The sequence below is a fragment of the Mus musculus genome, chromosome 15 (genome assembly GCF_000001635.26).
Source record: "Mus musculus strain C57BL/6J chromosome 15, GRCm38.p6 C57BL/6J".
In the NCBI taxonomy this organism is placed as follows: domain Eukaryota; kingdom Metazoa; phylum Chordata; class Mammalia; order Rodentia; family Muridae; genus Mus; species Mus musculus.
The window spans coordinates 12,124,779-12,137,836 of NC_000081.6; the positions used below are offsets into that span (position 1 = coordinate 12,124,779).

At 37.7% G+C, this 13,058-nt stretch overlaps 1 protein-coding gene across 10 annotated transcripts in view; it reads left to right on the forward strand.

Annotated features, from left to right (window-relative positions):
* Positions 1 to 13,058, forward strand: part of Zfr (zinc finger RNA binding protein) — a 67,887-nt gene that overhangs the window by 7,216 nt on the left and 47,613 nt on the right. For 5 of the 10 annotated variants that reach the window (XR_001781520.2, XM_006520057.1, XM_006520059.2 and 2 more), the window contains 2 exons: positions 10,489 to 10,512; positions 11,618 to 11,900. Coding sequence is in view for 7 of the 10 variants with exons in the window: in XM_006520057.1 (XP_006520120.1) it covers positions 10,489 to 10,512; positions 11,618 to 11,900 (307 nt within the window). In the remaining 3 variants the exon portion in view is untranslated. The remainder of the gene's footprint in view (positions 1 to 10,488; positions 10,513 to 11,617; positions 11,901 to 13,058) is intronic. The other 5 variants (XR_001781521.2, XR_001781522.2, NM_011767.2 and 2 more) reach the window with 1 other exon arrangement.

Here is a 13,058-nt window from a genome sequence, read left to right on the forward strand (position 1 = left end):
GAGATCAAATTAATTTTACATTTGTGCTCAAAGATGGAGACAGATGTAGCTTCGTACAAATAGCTGTGCTGTAGTCATGGTAACTTTTTAAAGACTTAGAGTGTATATGCCCACATCCACTGGGTGTGCAGAGGCAGAGAGAGAGAAAGTATGAGAGAATATGAGCAGGTGCCCATGGAGAGCAGATGGAGCCCCTGGAACTGGAGTTATAGGTAGTCTTGAGCTATATACAAATGACGTGGGTGCAGAAAACCAAACCTGGATCTTCTTGAAGAGCATCAGATGCTGTTAATGTCTGAGCTATGTTTCAGCCACCATTCTTGACTTTTCAGGAAGTGCTAAAATAGAAAATTGGAAGATAAGACTTAAAGTATTACTTTATTTGGAAACAGTTTTATTCTGTGGTCTAGGCTGGCCTGGAAAGTCATCATCTAGTCCAGCTACCTTCAAACTTAACCCTGCTGCCTCAGCTTGGTGTGATCCATCATAGCTGGCTTTTAAAACATTTTCATGGAAGTCTACAGAGATTACTCAGCAGGTGAAACACCACCACAGTTCAGTTCTCAGCATCCCATCAGCTGATGAACAACTGCCTATGAGTCCACCTCCAGGGGATCTAACAGGGTATTCTGGCTTCCTAAGGTACACATAACTCGTGTGTGTGTGTGTGTGTGTGTGTGTGTGTGTGTGTGTAATATGTGTATGTATATGTATCTACACATGTGTGTAATATGTATGTATATACATGTATGTGTGTGTGTGTGTGTGTGCGTATAGTAAAAATTGAGGATTGAAGAGATGGCTGAGCAGTTAAAAGCATTTGCTGCTCTTGCAAAAGGACCTGTGTTCGGTTCCTAGAACTCATACATAGTAGTGACTTAGAAACATCCCAAACTCTAGTTCCCAGGGATCCAGTACTCTCTTCTAGCCTCCTGAGGCAACACCCATACACCTAAAATCTTTTTTAATATAAGTCTTAAAAAATAATAAAAAAAATCTTTAAGAAGACTTTTAGATGGTGGTGCAAGTCTTTCATGCCAGCACTCAGGTGGCAGAGACAGGTGAATCTCAGGATTCCAGGACAGCCAGGGCTACATAGAGAAATATTGTCTCCAAAAACTTAAGAAAACAAACAAACCCCATTGAAACATTGTGTATGTAAGAAGAAAAATGTACACATATGATAGTTTGGTAATCTGTCAAAATAAGCATACTTGCATAGCCCTCACTTTAAACAGAATATTATCATTCTAGGAGGCTTCTACACTCTAATTTTTTTTATTATTATTATTCAGTATTACTTTCTCGAAGTAATTCACAGTTCTTATCAGTGTTAGCCATTATTCCTGAGGTGTTTACAAATGGGGTCAGGAAAGGACTAAGGGTTAGAAGTATAAACCTGGCTGTCCTCATGTTTGGTGATCTACTGCTAAAGCAGAATATATATAAAACCAGAGAAAGTGTGGTGCCTGGCATGGGACATGTTTTGAATAACTAAATAACAAAAAGAATATATTACAGACTTATGAGACACAAGACCAAACAATCCTTCCATCATGTAGGACCTGGGAATTGAACTCAAGTGATCAGACTCCAGTACAAGGGCCTTTACCCACTGAGCCATCTCTTCTCCCTTACAGAAGCTATTTTTATTTTTCATCAGTGTGAATAGTCATCATTCTCTGAAGAAATGTCAGTGTTTAAGAAATGGTTTTTGGGCCGGGCGGTGGTGGCACATGCCTTTAACCCCAGCACTTTGGAGGCAGAGACAGGAGGATTTCTGAGTTTGAGGTCAGCCTGGTCTACAAAGTGAGTTCCAGGACAGCCAGGGCTATACAGAGAAACCCTGTCTGGTGGGGGGGAGAAAGAAAGAAAGAAATGGTTTTTGGTGCATTCAGTTATAAAGCACTTTATATTACCCAACAGCATTTAGTATAACTAATACTTTGTTTCTTTTTTGAGCTATTCAGTTATTTATATAGTTTAAAGGACTTCAAATAACAGCTTTTTGGACTGTTGTATAGTCCATATAGTTGTTGCTGGGCACAATTGTCTCCTATGATGAGGTTTTTTGTTTTCTTTTTTTTTGTTTTTTTTTTGTTTGTTTGTTTGTTTGTTTTTGAGACAGGGTTTCTCTGTATAGTCTTGGCTGTCCTGGAACTCACTTTGTAGACCAGGCTGGCCTCGAACTCAGAAATCCGACTGCCTCTGCCTCCCAAGTGCTGGGATTAAAGGCGTGTGCCACCACCGCCCGGCAAGGTTTTTTGTTGCTGTTTTTTTTTGTTTGTTTGTTTGTTTGTTTTTCCGAGACAGAGTTTCTCTGTGTAGCCTTGGCTGTCCTGGAACTCACTCTGTAAACCAGGCTGGCCTCGAACTCAGAAATCGGCCTGCCTCTGCCTCCCAAGTGCTGGGATTAAAGGCATGGGCCACCACTGCCCGGCTATGATGAGTTATTAAAATTGGCTTCTACCTTAGCAGTCACTCATTCTTCATAAAGTGCCCCCCCACACACACACACATTTTGTTTCAACAGGAGTGGAAAACTAAGCTCAGCATCTTCAGAACACTTACTACCGTCAGCCTTCAGTCTCTTGTTTCCCTGTGCCTTAGAGAGCTTCTCATTGCCTTTGATGCTTACTGTCTTTCTATTAGGTATGTTGGTGTGAATTCTATTGTGTTTACTTCTGTCTAGGAATTGTTAGGGCTCCTAAATCTGAACATTGTTATTGCAGTAAAAAAAAATACTCTTTAATATTGCTTGTTTTTCTCTATTTGTAATACCAGGTGATTAAATTAACATTCTTTTCTGTCCTCCAGGACTTTTTACTGTTAGTGGGGTTTTTTTGTTGTTGTTTCTTTTATATGTTCTGAGTAATTGTAGGTATTTTCCATTTCACTAATTTTTTAGCCAACTATGTGTAGTCTGTTATGTGAACCTGGGTTTCTAATTACAGTTTTTATGTATTGCATTTTTGAAAGTTATGCTTGAGTCCTTTGAAAGTTCACTGGCCTTTTTTCTGTTTGTTTTTTGATATAGTATCTTAATAATACAGCTCCCAAGACCAGCTTTGAACTCCTAATGTTCCATACTGGCCTTGAATTTGTGGCAGTTGTCTTTCAGCCACTCAGGTACTAAGGATTGCATAGTGCAGGGCCTTCTTCCTCTGGTTTTTGTGTTTTGGTTTTTTGTTTTTTAATTCTTTGGCTTTTTGAAAGGAGGCCTCTCCATGTAGTCCTGGTTGCTCTGCTTGATTCACAGCCCATGCTGGTCTGGACCCCACAGAGATCCTCCTCTGTCTGTCTCCTTAGTGCTAGGATTACAGGTGTGTGCCACCACGCCCTGCTATCTGACTTACTTTTTAATTTTTTTAAATTAAATTTAAATTATTGTTTGTATATGTATGGAGATCAGTGGATCTTAATGGGGGTCAGTTCTCTCCCTTTAACGTGAGTCCCAGGGTTTGAATTCAAACTGTCGGGTTTTGGTGAAAGATGGCACTGTGCCATCTTATCTGGCCCATCTGATTATTTTTGATCCATCTCTTACTCTTTGATCTTAAACTTGATATTCTTTTATTTCTTTAAATGTATTTAATAACTCATCCAACTCCTGTTCATCATAACTTACTTCTTTTTGGAAATTGTGGTTCTTATCATTTATTTTTGAGCTTTCCTGTTGGTTGTAACCACATCTGCAACATTTCTGGGAAGATAGTTTGTAGCCCATAAAATAATGGCAATGTAAGATTGTATTAAGCTAACTTACTGGTGGTTAAGATCTTGATTATAAGTGATTTCCAAGGGGTTGTCTTTTTTTTTTCTTTTAAAAATTTATTTATTATTATATGTATGTGTGTATGTATGTATGTATATATGTACACTGTAGCTGTACAGATGGTTATGAACCATCATGTGGTTGCTGGGAATTGAACTCAGGACCTCTGCTTTCTCTGGCCCCCCCACTTGCTCCAGCCCTACTTGGGCCAGCCCAAAGATTTATTTATTATTGTATGTAAAGTACACTGTAGCTGTCTTCAGACACACCAGAAGAGTGCATCAGATCTCATTACGGATGGTTGTGAGCCACCATGTGGTTGCTAGGATTTGAACTCAGGACTTTCGGAAGAGCAGTCAGTGCTCTTAACCCCTGGATCATCTCTCCAGCCCCAAGGAGTTGTCTTGTAGTTAAAGATTTTTCTTTTCTTTACCCAGAGTTATCACTAAGAGGAAAAGTTTTCTTATGGTTCTCCCTTAAAAAGGTGGTGGGGCACACCAATTCCAGGGCTTAGAGGAAGAGGTTATCAGATCTTTGGGAGTTCCAGGGTAGCCTGATTTTACATAGTGAGGTTCAAGCTACTAATAAAACTCTGTCAGTCAAACACACGTGCACACAGGCCCGCACACTGCATCCCATCTTTGCAGCACAGAAAATGTTATTTGTGCAACCTTCACTACAAACAAAACAAACAAAAATTGGGTCCTATCACTTCTGAACTGCCCATTCTTTCAGAACTAGCATGTCTGAAAGTATGGTAGGCTTTTGTGACCACTTGTTGGCAGCTGACAAAAGATGTTAATGCAGCTACATTGATAGACAAATGTTGTTCAGTTTGGAGTTTTGGGTTGTTTTTTCACCTATTTTGGGGTATGGGAGTAGGGGGCTTGTTTTAGCAAAATTACCTGGAAGAAAGAAAGCAGGTCATTGATTTTTTTTTTTTTTTTTTTTTTATGTAGGTCTTCACCTCCTTACAGAATGATAGCTACTTTGAAAAATTATAACAAATTTACATTGTCGTGAAAATTGGCTTTTTTCACTTATATTACTATAGCATCTTTAAAATTCATACATGTTGCAACCATACAATAGAATTTCCTTCCTCTCTTGGTGAACAGTTTGTGTTGTGTGTACCTCTTGGCTTTTGTTAATAGTACTGAATATATAAGTAGTCAGCTTGGACACTGTTCTTGATTTTCTCTCTCTCTCTCTCTCTCTCTCTCTCTCTCTCACACACACACACACACACACACACACACAAATGGGTTGCTGGATCAAACGTTAGCTTATTTTTCATTTCTTCAACTTTTTTTTTCATTTCTTCAACTTTTATGGATGCCTCAAACACTTGTTTTTATAAAACTCATTCCTGTGGGCGTGAGAAAAATCCCTCATTGTACTTTTGATTTGCATTTCTTTTCTGATTAGTAGATTTTTTCCATGTTTTCATAGGCTCTGTCGCCATTCATTTATATCTACTCAAGATAAATATCATATTTTTGTCCATTTTTTAAAAGATTTATGTATTTATATTTATGTACTTTGTCCATTTTGAACGTTGTTTAGCTATTGGGGTTCCCTTAAGATTCATGTATATTTTAAAATGGATTTTTTTTTTTGTTCTTGCAAAAAGTCATTGGAATTTTGTCCACACTGAATTTGTAGATCACTTTGAGTAGTACTTAGACCCTAACATGGTCCAACTCGAATATATGGGATAAATTGTTTGATGATCATTTATTTTACTTTTCCCAACTCCTCTCAGATCTCCCCACTTCCCTAGCCACCCAACTTCATCTCCCTGCTTCTCTCTTTTCTAATCAAAGAATAATACAGACAAAACCAAAATGAAACAAAAAGCCCACAACAAAACATGGGCTCTATTTTGGGCTAGCTAACTATTCTTGGTCATTTGTTTATGACAAGGGTCTGAAGCTAAGTGGTCAATGATGAATTTGAACCAATTATCTTACCCTCTACCTCTTTAGTACTGTGATTATAGGCATGTATCACCAGGCCTAGTGATTGTATCTTGATGTTTGGGTTTTTTGGTCTTCCTGGGCATCTTTTCTGTTAAAGGTTTTATAAGTTGTTTGATTCTAAACCATTGATCTTACCCTTGTCTCTGCCTGCTGCATAGCTGTTGATCTGGCTTTCATCTTTCTCTAAATTTGCAAAATCTGTTAACTTGTTTTACATTTTGTTTAGTCTGAATACATTTCTTGTAGCTTCCTATGAAAAGGTATATTATAGGAAAAGTTTGCCTCAGATGTCTTTTAAAAGTACTTATTCTCGAGCCGGGAGTGGTGGCACACGCCTTTAATCCCAGCACTTGGGAAGCAGAGGCAGGCGGATTTCAGAGTTTGAGGCCAGCCTGGTCTACAGATCGAGTTCCAGGACAGCCAGGGCTATACAGAGAAACCCTGTCTCGGAAAAAAAAAAAAAAAAAAAAAAAAAAAAAAAAAAAGGTACTTCTTCTCCATAGTTAAGCTGGGCATAGAATTGTATAGAATAATCATCTCCCCTTGAATTTTGAAGGCATTACCATATTGTCTATGGCCCACTAGTATCTGATTACTGATTGTAAACTATACTTCTTTTGTGTTTAAAAATTGGAAAATGTTTCCAAGTTTGGTTCTTTGGTTTTCTTGTAGTAGGTTGGGTGATTGAATTTGAAAATATGCTTGCCTTTAATAGTGGAAATTTTTCTTAATTTCATTCACTTGTTTGTTTTATTTTTAGAATTTTTTTCTAGTTAGATATTGGACCTCTGTTTCTTTCACATTTTAAACTTTATTTTATGAATATTCCTCTTTATCTTATATTATTTCATAGACTTATCTTCTGACTAGTGTGAAGTTCTTGTTTTATGACCCAAATTAGAGATTTTAAAAATTGTGCTATTTTGGGATATTTATTTCCTGCACTGTCAGACTTACCTGCTTTGCAGTTGAGAATCTGCTTCCTTTAAATGCCTGAGAGTGAATTATCATCCCCTCTTAAGTTATTTTAGTGAAGAAAGCAGCAAAGCTACCTGAGAAATGGTATTTATTTATTTATTTATTTATTTATTTATTTATTTATTTATTTATTATGTAGCCTCTCTCCCTGTCTGACCTGGGTCTCTGTAGACCAGAGCGAAGGTCCTCCTGCCTCTGCCTCCTATGAGCTGGGGATTTAAAGCGTGTACCACATGCCCACTTTAAAGAACTATTTCAGGGCTTCTAGCTTACTTTCTGATAAGCAGGTAACGAAAGTGTTCATTATCATCCAGAGTAAATCCAAGAATGTGGAGAAATTTTCAGTTTGACATTAATAATTCTTTAGGTACTTTTTTTGGGGGGGGGGGGTTTTCAAGACAGGGTTTCTCTGTGTAGTCCTGGCTGTCCTGGAACTCACTCTGTAGATCAGGCTGGCCTCAAACTCAGAAATCTGCCTGCCTCTGCCTCCTGAGTGCTGGGATTAAAGGTGTGCACCACTATGCCCAGCTTTAGGTACTTTCTTATGTTACTTCTTTAAGTGGTTTTGAGCAGGATCTCATGTAGTCAAGGGTATCTAGAACTTGTACATCACTGAGAATCACCTTGAGTTCCTGATCCTCCAGCTTCCACCTCCAAGTACTGACTTCACAGGTGTACACTACCTTGCCTAGTTTCTTTTCCGTGTTCTAAGTAGAGGAACGCAGCCTCTTTTAGGTCAGTAACTCTTAAGTGTTTCTTTTCTTTTTAATTCAATGTATTGGGTGTTTTCCTTGTATCTCTGTGTACCACGTATGTGCCCAGTGCTCTCCAAAGCCAGAACAGATCCCCTGTTGTTACAGGTAAGCTGTAAGCCATCAGGGAGAGAGACTGGGAATCAAACCCAGGTCCTCTGGAAGAGCGGAGGACAAGTGCTCTCTCTTCACTACTGAGCCATCTCCCCGGCCCCTTTTGTGTACTTACTCTTATTAATATTTGTACTTATTTTATTAATGTTTGGGGATTTTTTTGGTATGTTTTTGGAGGGCAGTGTTGACAAGGTTTCTTTGTGTGGCCCTGACTGTCCTAGAACTTGCTTCATAGACCAGGCTGGTCTCAAACTCACAGAGATCTGCTTGCTACTACTACCACCTTTGGGCTGGGTTGAAAGCATGATCCACCATACCCAACTTACATACCCAGAGTACAGAAATAGTGATTTCACAGACAGGAGGCATCACCGAGCATGTGGTCTTCCTCCCTGAGTCCCATGCATTATTAAGTGTTAGAATTATGTGGTAGAAGTCAAATTGCCTACCTAGTTGATTTGTTTCAACTCCGTTCCCACCTACTTTTTATCCTACAGAACAAGAAAGTAATTTCTTGATTTTCTATTTAGTTTCCCTCTATTTAAAACCAACTAAAGCTGATAAGATTCTATTATTCACAAGAAATAATTACTCAAAAGCTCTTGTCTTTACAGATTGAAGTCAATTAAATTTTATGTTGTATGTAGGGAGATGACACCTTTTATTTTACTGCTATAAAATAGGTAGATTCCCTTGATTTTAACTTGCTATTTTGAACTTGGTGTTGACTTAACCTATCCTTCCTTAGGGGTCAAAATCAGGGCACACTGGGCTTCACCCTTGGTCTTTGACCTGAATTTTTAAAGTAAATTTATTGGCCTCTGTGTGTTTGATTAGACTACTATAATTTTCTGATATTTAAGGTATTATTACAATAATATAATAGTCTTTAATTTGAACAAAAGTCAGCTCAGCTACCCTCAGAATTGGGACTGCATAATGCATTTGATAGTTCCAGGAGCTAATGATGTAGTTCAGTTGATAGATTGCTTGTACTGTGGGAAAAACTAGAGTTGGGTTCCCCAGCACACCAAAGATTAAAGCGCGAGAATGAGGGGTTGGGGGTTCAGGGTCATCCCTAGCTACATAGTAAGTTCAAGGTCAATCTGGGATGCAGGAGCCTGTCTCAAGACAGCAACAAAAAGGCGCTACAGTTTCAGTCCAGACAATGAGTTATAGGGACCTGGATCTGTGAAACTGAACTGGGTAAGGACGCCCTGAGAATATATATATAATAATTGCTTACTACCCTGGCATCATTTTTATAAAGTACTTGGGAAAGGACTTCATTATTCAGATTGAGACAGTTGGAAGAGTACAGAAATAGTATGAATAATTTCACTGAGACAGGAGACATAAATAAGCCTATGGTCTTCTTCCCTGAGTCACATGCATTCTTGAGGGTTAGGATCAGGTAATATAAGTCAAGTTGCCTACCCTTGACTTGTTTCCATTCCATTCCCACCTACTTTTGTCTTATATAACAACATTTAGATTCAAGAAATGTTGATAATTACAGTTGACTGTGTATGTGCCCGCTCTGCGTTATGAGTAAAGACTAGATGATTTGGTTTGTTCTAATGAGCATTATAGGTGTTTTTGTTGTCCTCTGTTACTTCCTAAACTATAGTTGTTTACATGGCGTTTTCATTAATATAAGTAATATGAACATGAGATTTACAGTGTTGGATGTGATGTTTTGCAAAGGATTCTACAAGGGCCTTCGCATGTGTCAAACAAGAGGCTGTACTACTGAGCTACATTCCTAGCTCTTGAGAACTGTGCCCTTTTATGCAAGAAATTGAGCATTGTTGGGTTGTTATTATTAATCATATTATTTTGACCTGGAGCCAGCCTCCTACACATACCAAAGTATAATGATATGAGAATCCAAGGCTACATCTGAATTTAAAAATAACCAATTTCCTCTTTAGACAGTGTTTTGTTGTGTGTGTCTTTGTCTGTGTGTGTCTGTGTGTAAAATCAAGTCTTACTAGTTAAATGTTTACTACAAATTTGATAGACTTGGTATGTTTCTGTTTTAGTTTTTGGAACTAGTTCTTATGTAACCAAGAGTGATCTTGAATATCTGATTCCTGTCTTCAGTTCTCAAGTATTTGGGTTACAGTTGTATATCGCTACACCAGTTTTATGGGATGCTGAGTATTGAGCCTGGGTTTATAGTATATTAGATAGGCAGGCACTGCACCAACTGATATACATTAATATTTTCTTTTCTCTCTCTCTCACACACACACACTTTTTTTTTTTCCTGGTGGGGAGGCAGCAGCATGACCCACAGCATGCATGTGGAAATCAGGGCACAGCTTACAGGAGTCTGTTCTCTAAAGAGCATCCAATCATGGGCCGTCAGGAAGATAAAATTCCAGATGATCTGAGTCAGAGGCCCTGACTCCACATAAAGGTAACAGAGAGTCAGCTCCACAGAAATCTCTCTGACTTCCACATGCCACAAGACTAGCCTCCACATACATATAATCCTTAAAACAAAAAACTACCAAAGTGAGGCTTGGAATATAGCTCATTAGTAGGGACTTCACCTAGTGTGTGTGAAGCTCTAATTTCAATCCCAACGCTGCAGAGTAAGCCAAAAAAAAAAGAATAAAATTTTAAAGAACGTCATATCCATAAGAAATGAAATGTTAGTTTTAGACAGATTTTCCACTGTAAAAATATGAGCTTATCTTTCCTTTTCTGTAATTGCCATATATGTAGAAGTGTTAGCTAGTTTTGTATTAAAATATGAGAGCTTCATCCAATTAAAATTTGATTTTCTTTGGACTCTAAGTTTTTTGTTTGTTTTTTGTTTTCTTTTTCATATTGGACTGAAATCTGGCACCCTTTAACTTCCATCTGTTGGTTCTAGTTCTGTTCTCTGGAGCAGCATGGAGTAAGTGTCTTCTTTTAGAAGGCAGCTATCACCTTTTCTAGACTCTTCCATTTTGATAAGAAATAAAATCCTTATCTGTAAGATTCATATTCCCTTTGATCACATCTTAGTAGTTCAGGTTAAATATGGTGGCTCAAATACTTGTGCTTCCTCTGCTGCCGTGCACCTCAGTCTAGGCTACGGTGTGCTTTTTTATAACCCATGGGTCATTCTTGTCATTTATTGGTGCTGTGTCAGCAGTTCACACCCCCAGCTATTCTTAACTGTTGGCTCATTCTATACCTTGTTGTCAGCCAAGACATTTCAGCTACTGAGCGTCCCTGCTTCTGAGAAGGCATGTGTGCCTTGGTAGTACAGCCTTAGCAAGTGAAGTGATGAGTATGTTGCTCAGAACCTTTAGTGAAAACTAAAGTATGCTAGCTTGTGATAACATCTGTATGACTTATGTTTTATGTAACAAGTAACATTCCAAAAAATTCTAGATGAAAATTCATTTGATCACTGTTTTTGGAAAATGCTTTTACCTTTTGAGGCTTAAATGGGATGACTGCACAGCATCTGCCTTAGAGCCCTTTAATCCTATATTAAATTTTAAAAGAACTTGTGTAGTGAAATGCTATGTGTAAACATGAAGATTTATCATATATTTCACTATAAGTTGTATAAGGTCTTTTTGTTGAGTTTTTTTAATGTATAGAATAAAATAATGAACTTTATATGTAAAAATGCTTTTTTAAACTCCTAATTTGGTTCAAGTTTTTTACTTCCTAGTGCCTCATCTTTGATACTCTTGCTTTGCAGTGTGATTCATAATCTGAAATATAATATATTTGAATATACATTGTGATTAAGGAATGAAAATGTAAAAAACAATAACAAATAACAGTATTGACTCGGAAGTATTGAGTTCACATACTTTGCCTTCTGTAGTCAGTAATTATATTACTTGAAAAATATGGTTTTTAATTGATCATTTTAAGATGATTCTTTGATTCTTAAAAATTAAATCATATTTCTGTGTTTTTTGAATTGATAAATAATTTTAAGGTGACTGCTTGATTTTAAAATTAAATTATTGTATTTATTCTTCTACTTCACACTATAGCCAGCAGCCAGCTTCGGGTGTAGCCTATTCCCATCCAACTACAGTTGCTAGCTACACTGTCCATCAGGCTCCAGTAGCTGCTCACACAGTTACTGCTGCTTACGCACCAGCAGCCGCCACAGTTGCAGTTGCCAGGCCTGCTCCAGTTGCTGTTGCAGCTGCTGCAACAGCTGCTGCATATGGAGGCTACCCCACTGCACACACAGCAACCGACTATGGTTACACCCAGAGGCAACAAGAAGCACCACCACCACCACCCCCAGCTACTACACAGAACTACCAGGTAAAAACCAAAACCAAAACCGCTGAGTTCAGTAGCCTTAACACATGCATCTAATGGGTTCGGTATGATAGAAGGCCAAAGCCAGTACTTGTAAATGTACTTGCAGTGATGGAGAAAATTTCTTTGCAGTGAATTTTATATAAGTTCTCCTTTGCTAGTTTTACCCTACTATACACATTTATATGTGTTTGTTTAGTTTTTTAAAAAGTTTTACACAAATCATAGATAAAATACTTTCATTTTACCCTGTTTTTGGAAAAAAGAAACTATACAGGGACTATGTTCTTTGTTTATACAAGTGGGCACTACTTGTCCATCAGAGACAGAGTAGTTTGAAGCTCCTGGATGTAAGAAAAATTAAATATATAGTATGTTTTCTTTTGTTTCTTTTTGGGTTTTTTGTTTTTTGTTTTTGTTTTGTTTTTTTTTTGGTTTTTTCGAGACAGGGTTTCTCTGTGTAGCCCTGGCTGTCCTGGAACTCACTGTAGACCAGGCGGGCCTCGAACTCAGAAATCCACCTGCCTCTACTTCCCAAGTGCTGGGATTAAAGGCGTGCGTCACCACGCCCGGCTATGTTTTCTTTTTGAAACATCGAATTTTCTGGTCCTCTTGCTGATACTTTTATGCTATATCGCATGATCCCATGGAAATTCTTTCTCCAATGCTATAGGATTCATTTTTAAAGACAACAGTGCAATTTTGAGTAATATAGGTTGTTCAATTCAGTAATTGGAATGTTTTGAAGTTCTGATTAAAGTCAAACATAACTGCTTGAAGTGCTTTTGATTTGTAAAAGTTTTTAGTTATATTTGTATTAAAACTTGATTGTATTATTTAGTTTATATTATTAATACTGTTTATTATAAATTAATAATTGGGGGCTGGAGAGATGGCTCAGCGGTTAAGAACACTGACTACTCTTCCAAAGGTCCTGAGTTCAAATCCCAGCAACCACATGGTGGCTCACAACCACCCATAATGAGATCCAATGCCCTCTTCTGGTGTATCTGAAGACAGCTATAGTGTACTTGCATGTAATAAATAAATAAATCTTTTCTTAAAAATTAATTAATTAATAATTGATTAGTTGTATTGAAACTATTATGTTTAGGCTTATATAACTAACTATGTTTTATTTTCCTTTGTTATATTTTTAGA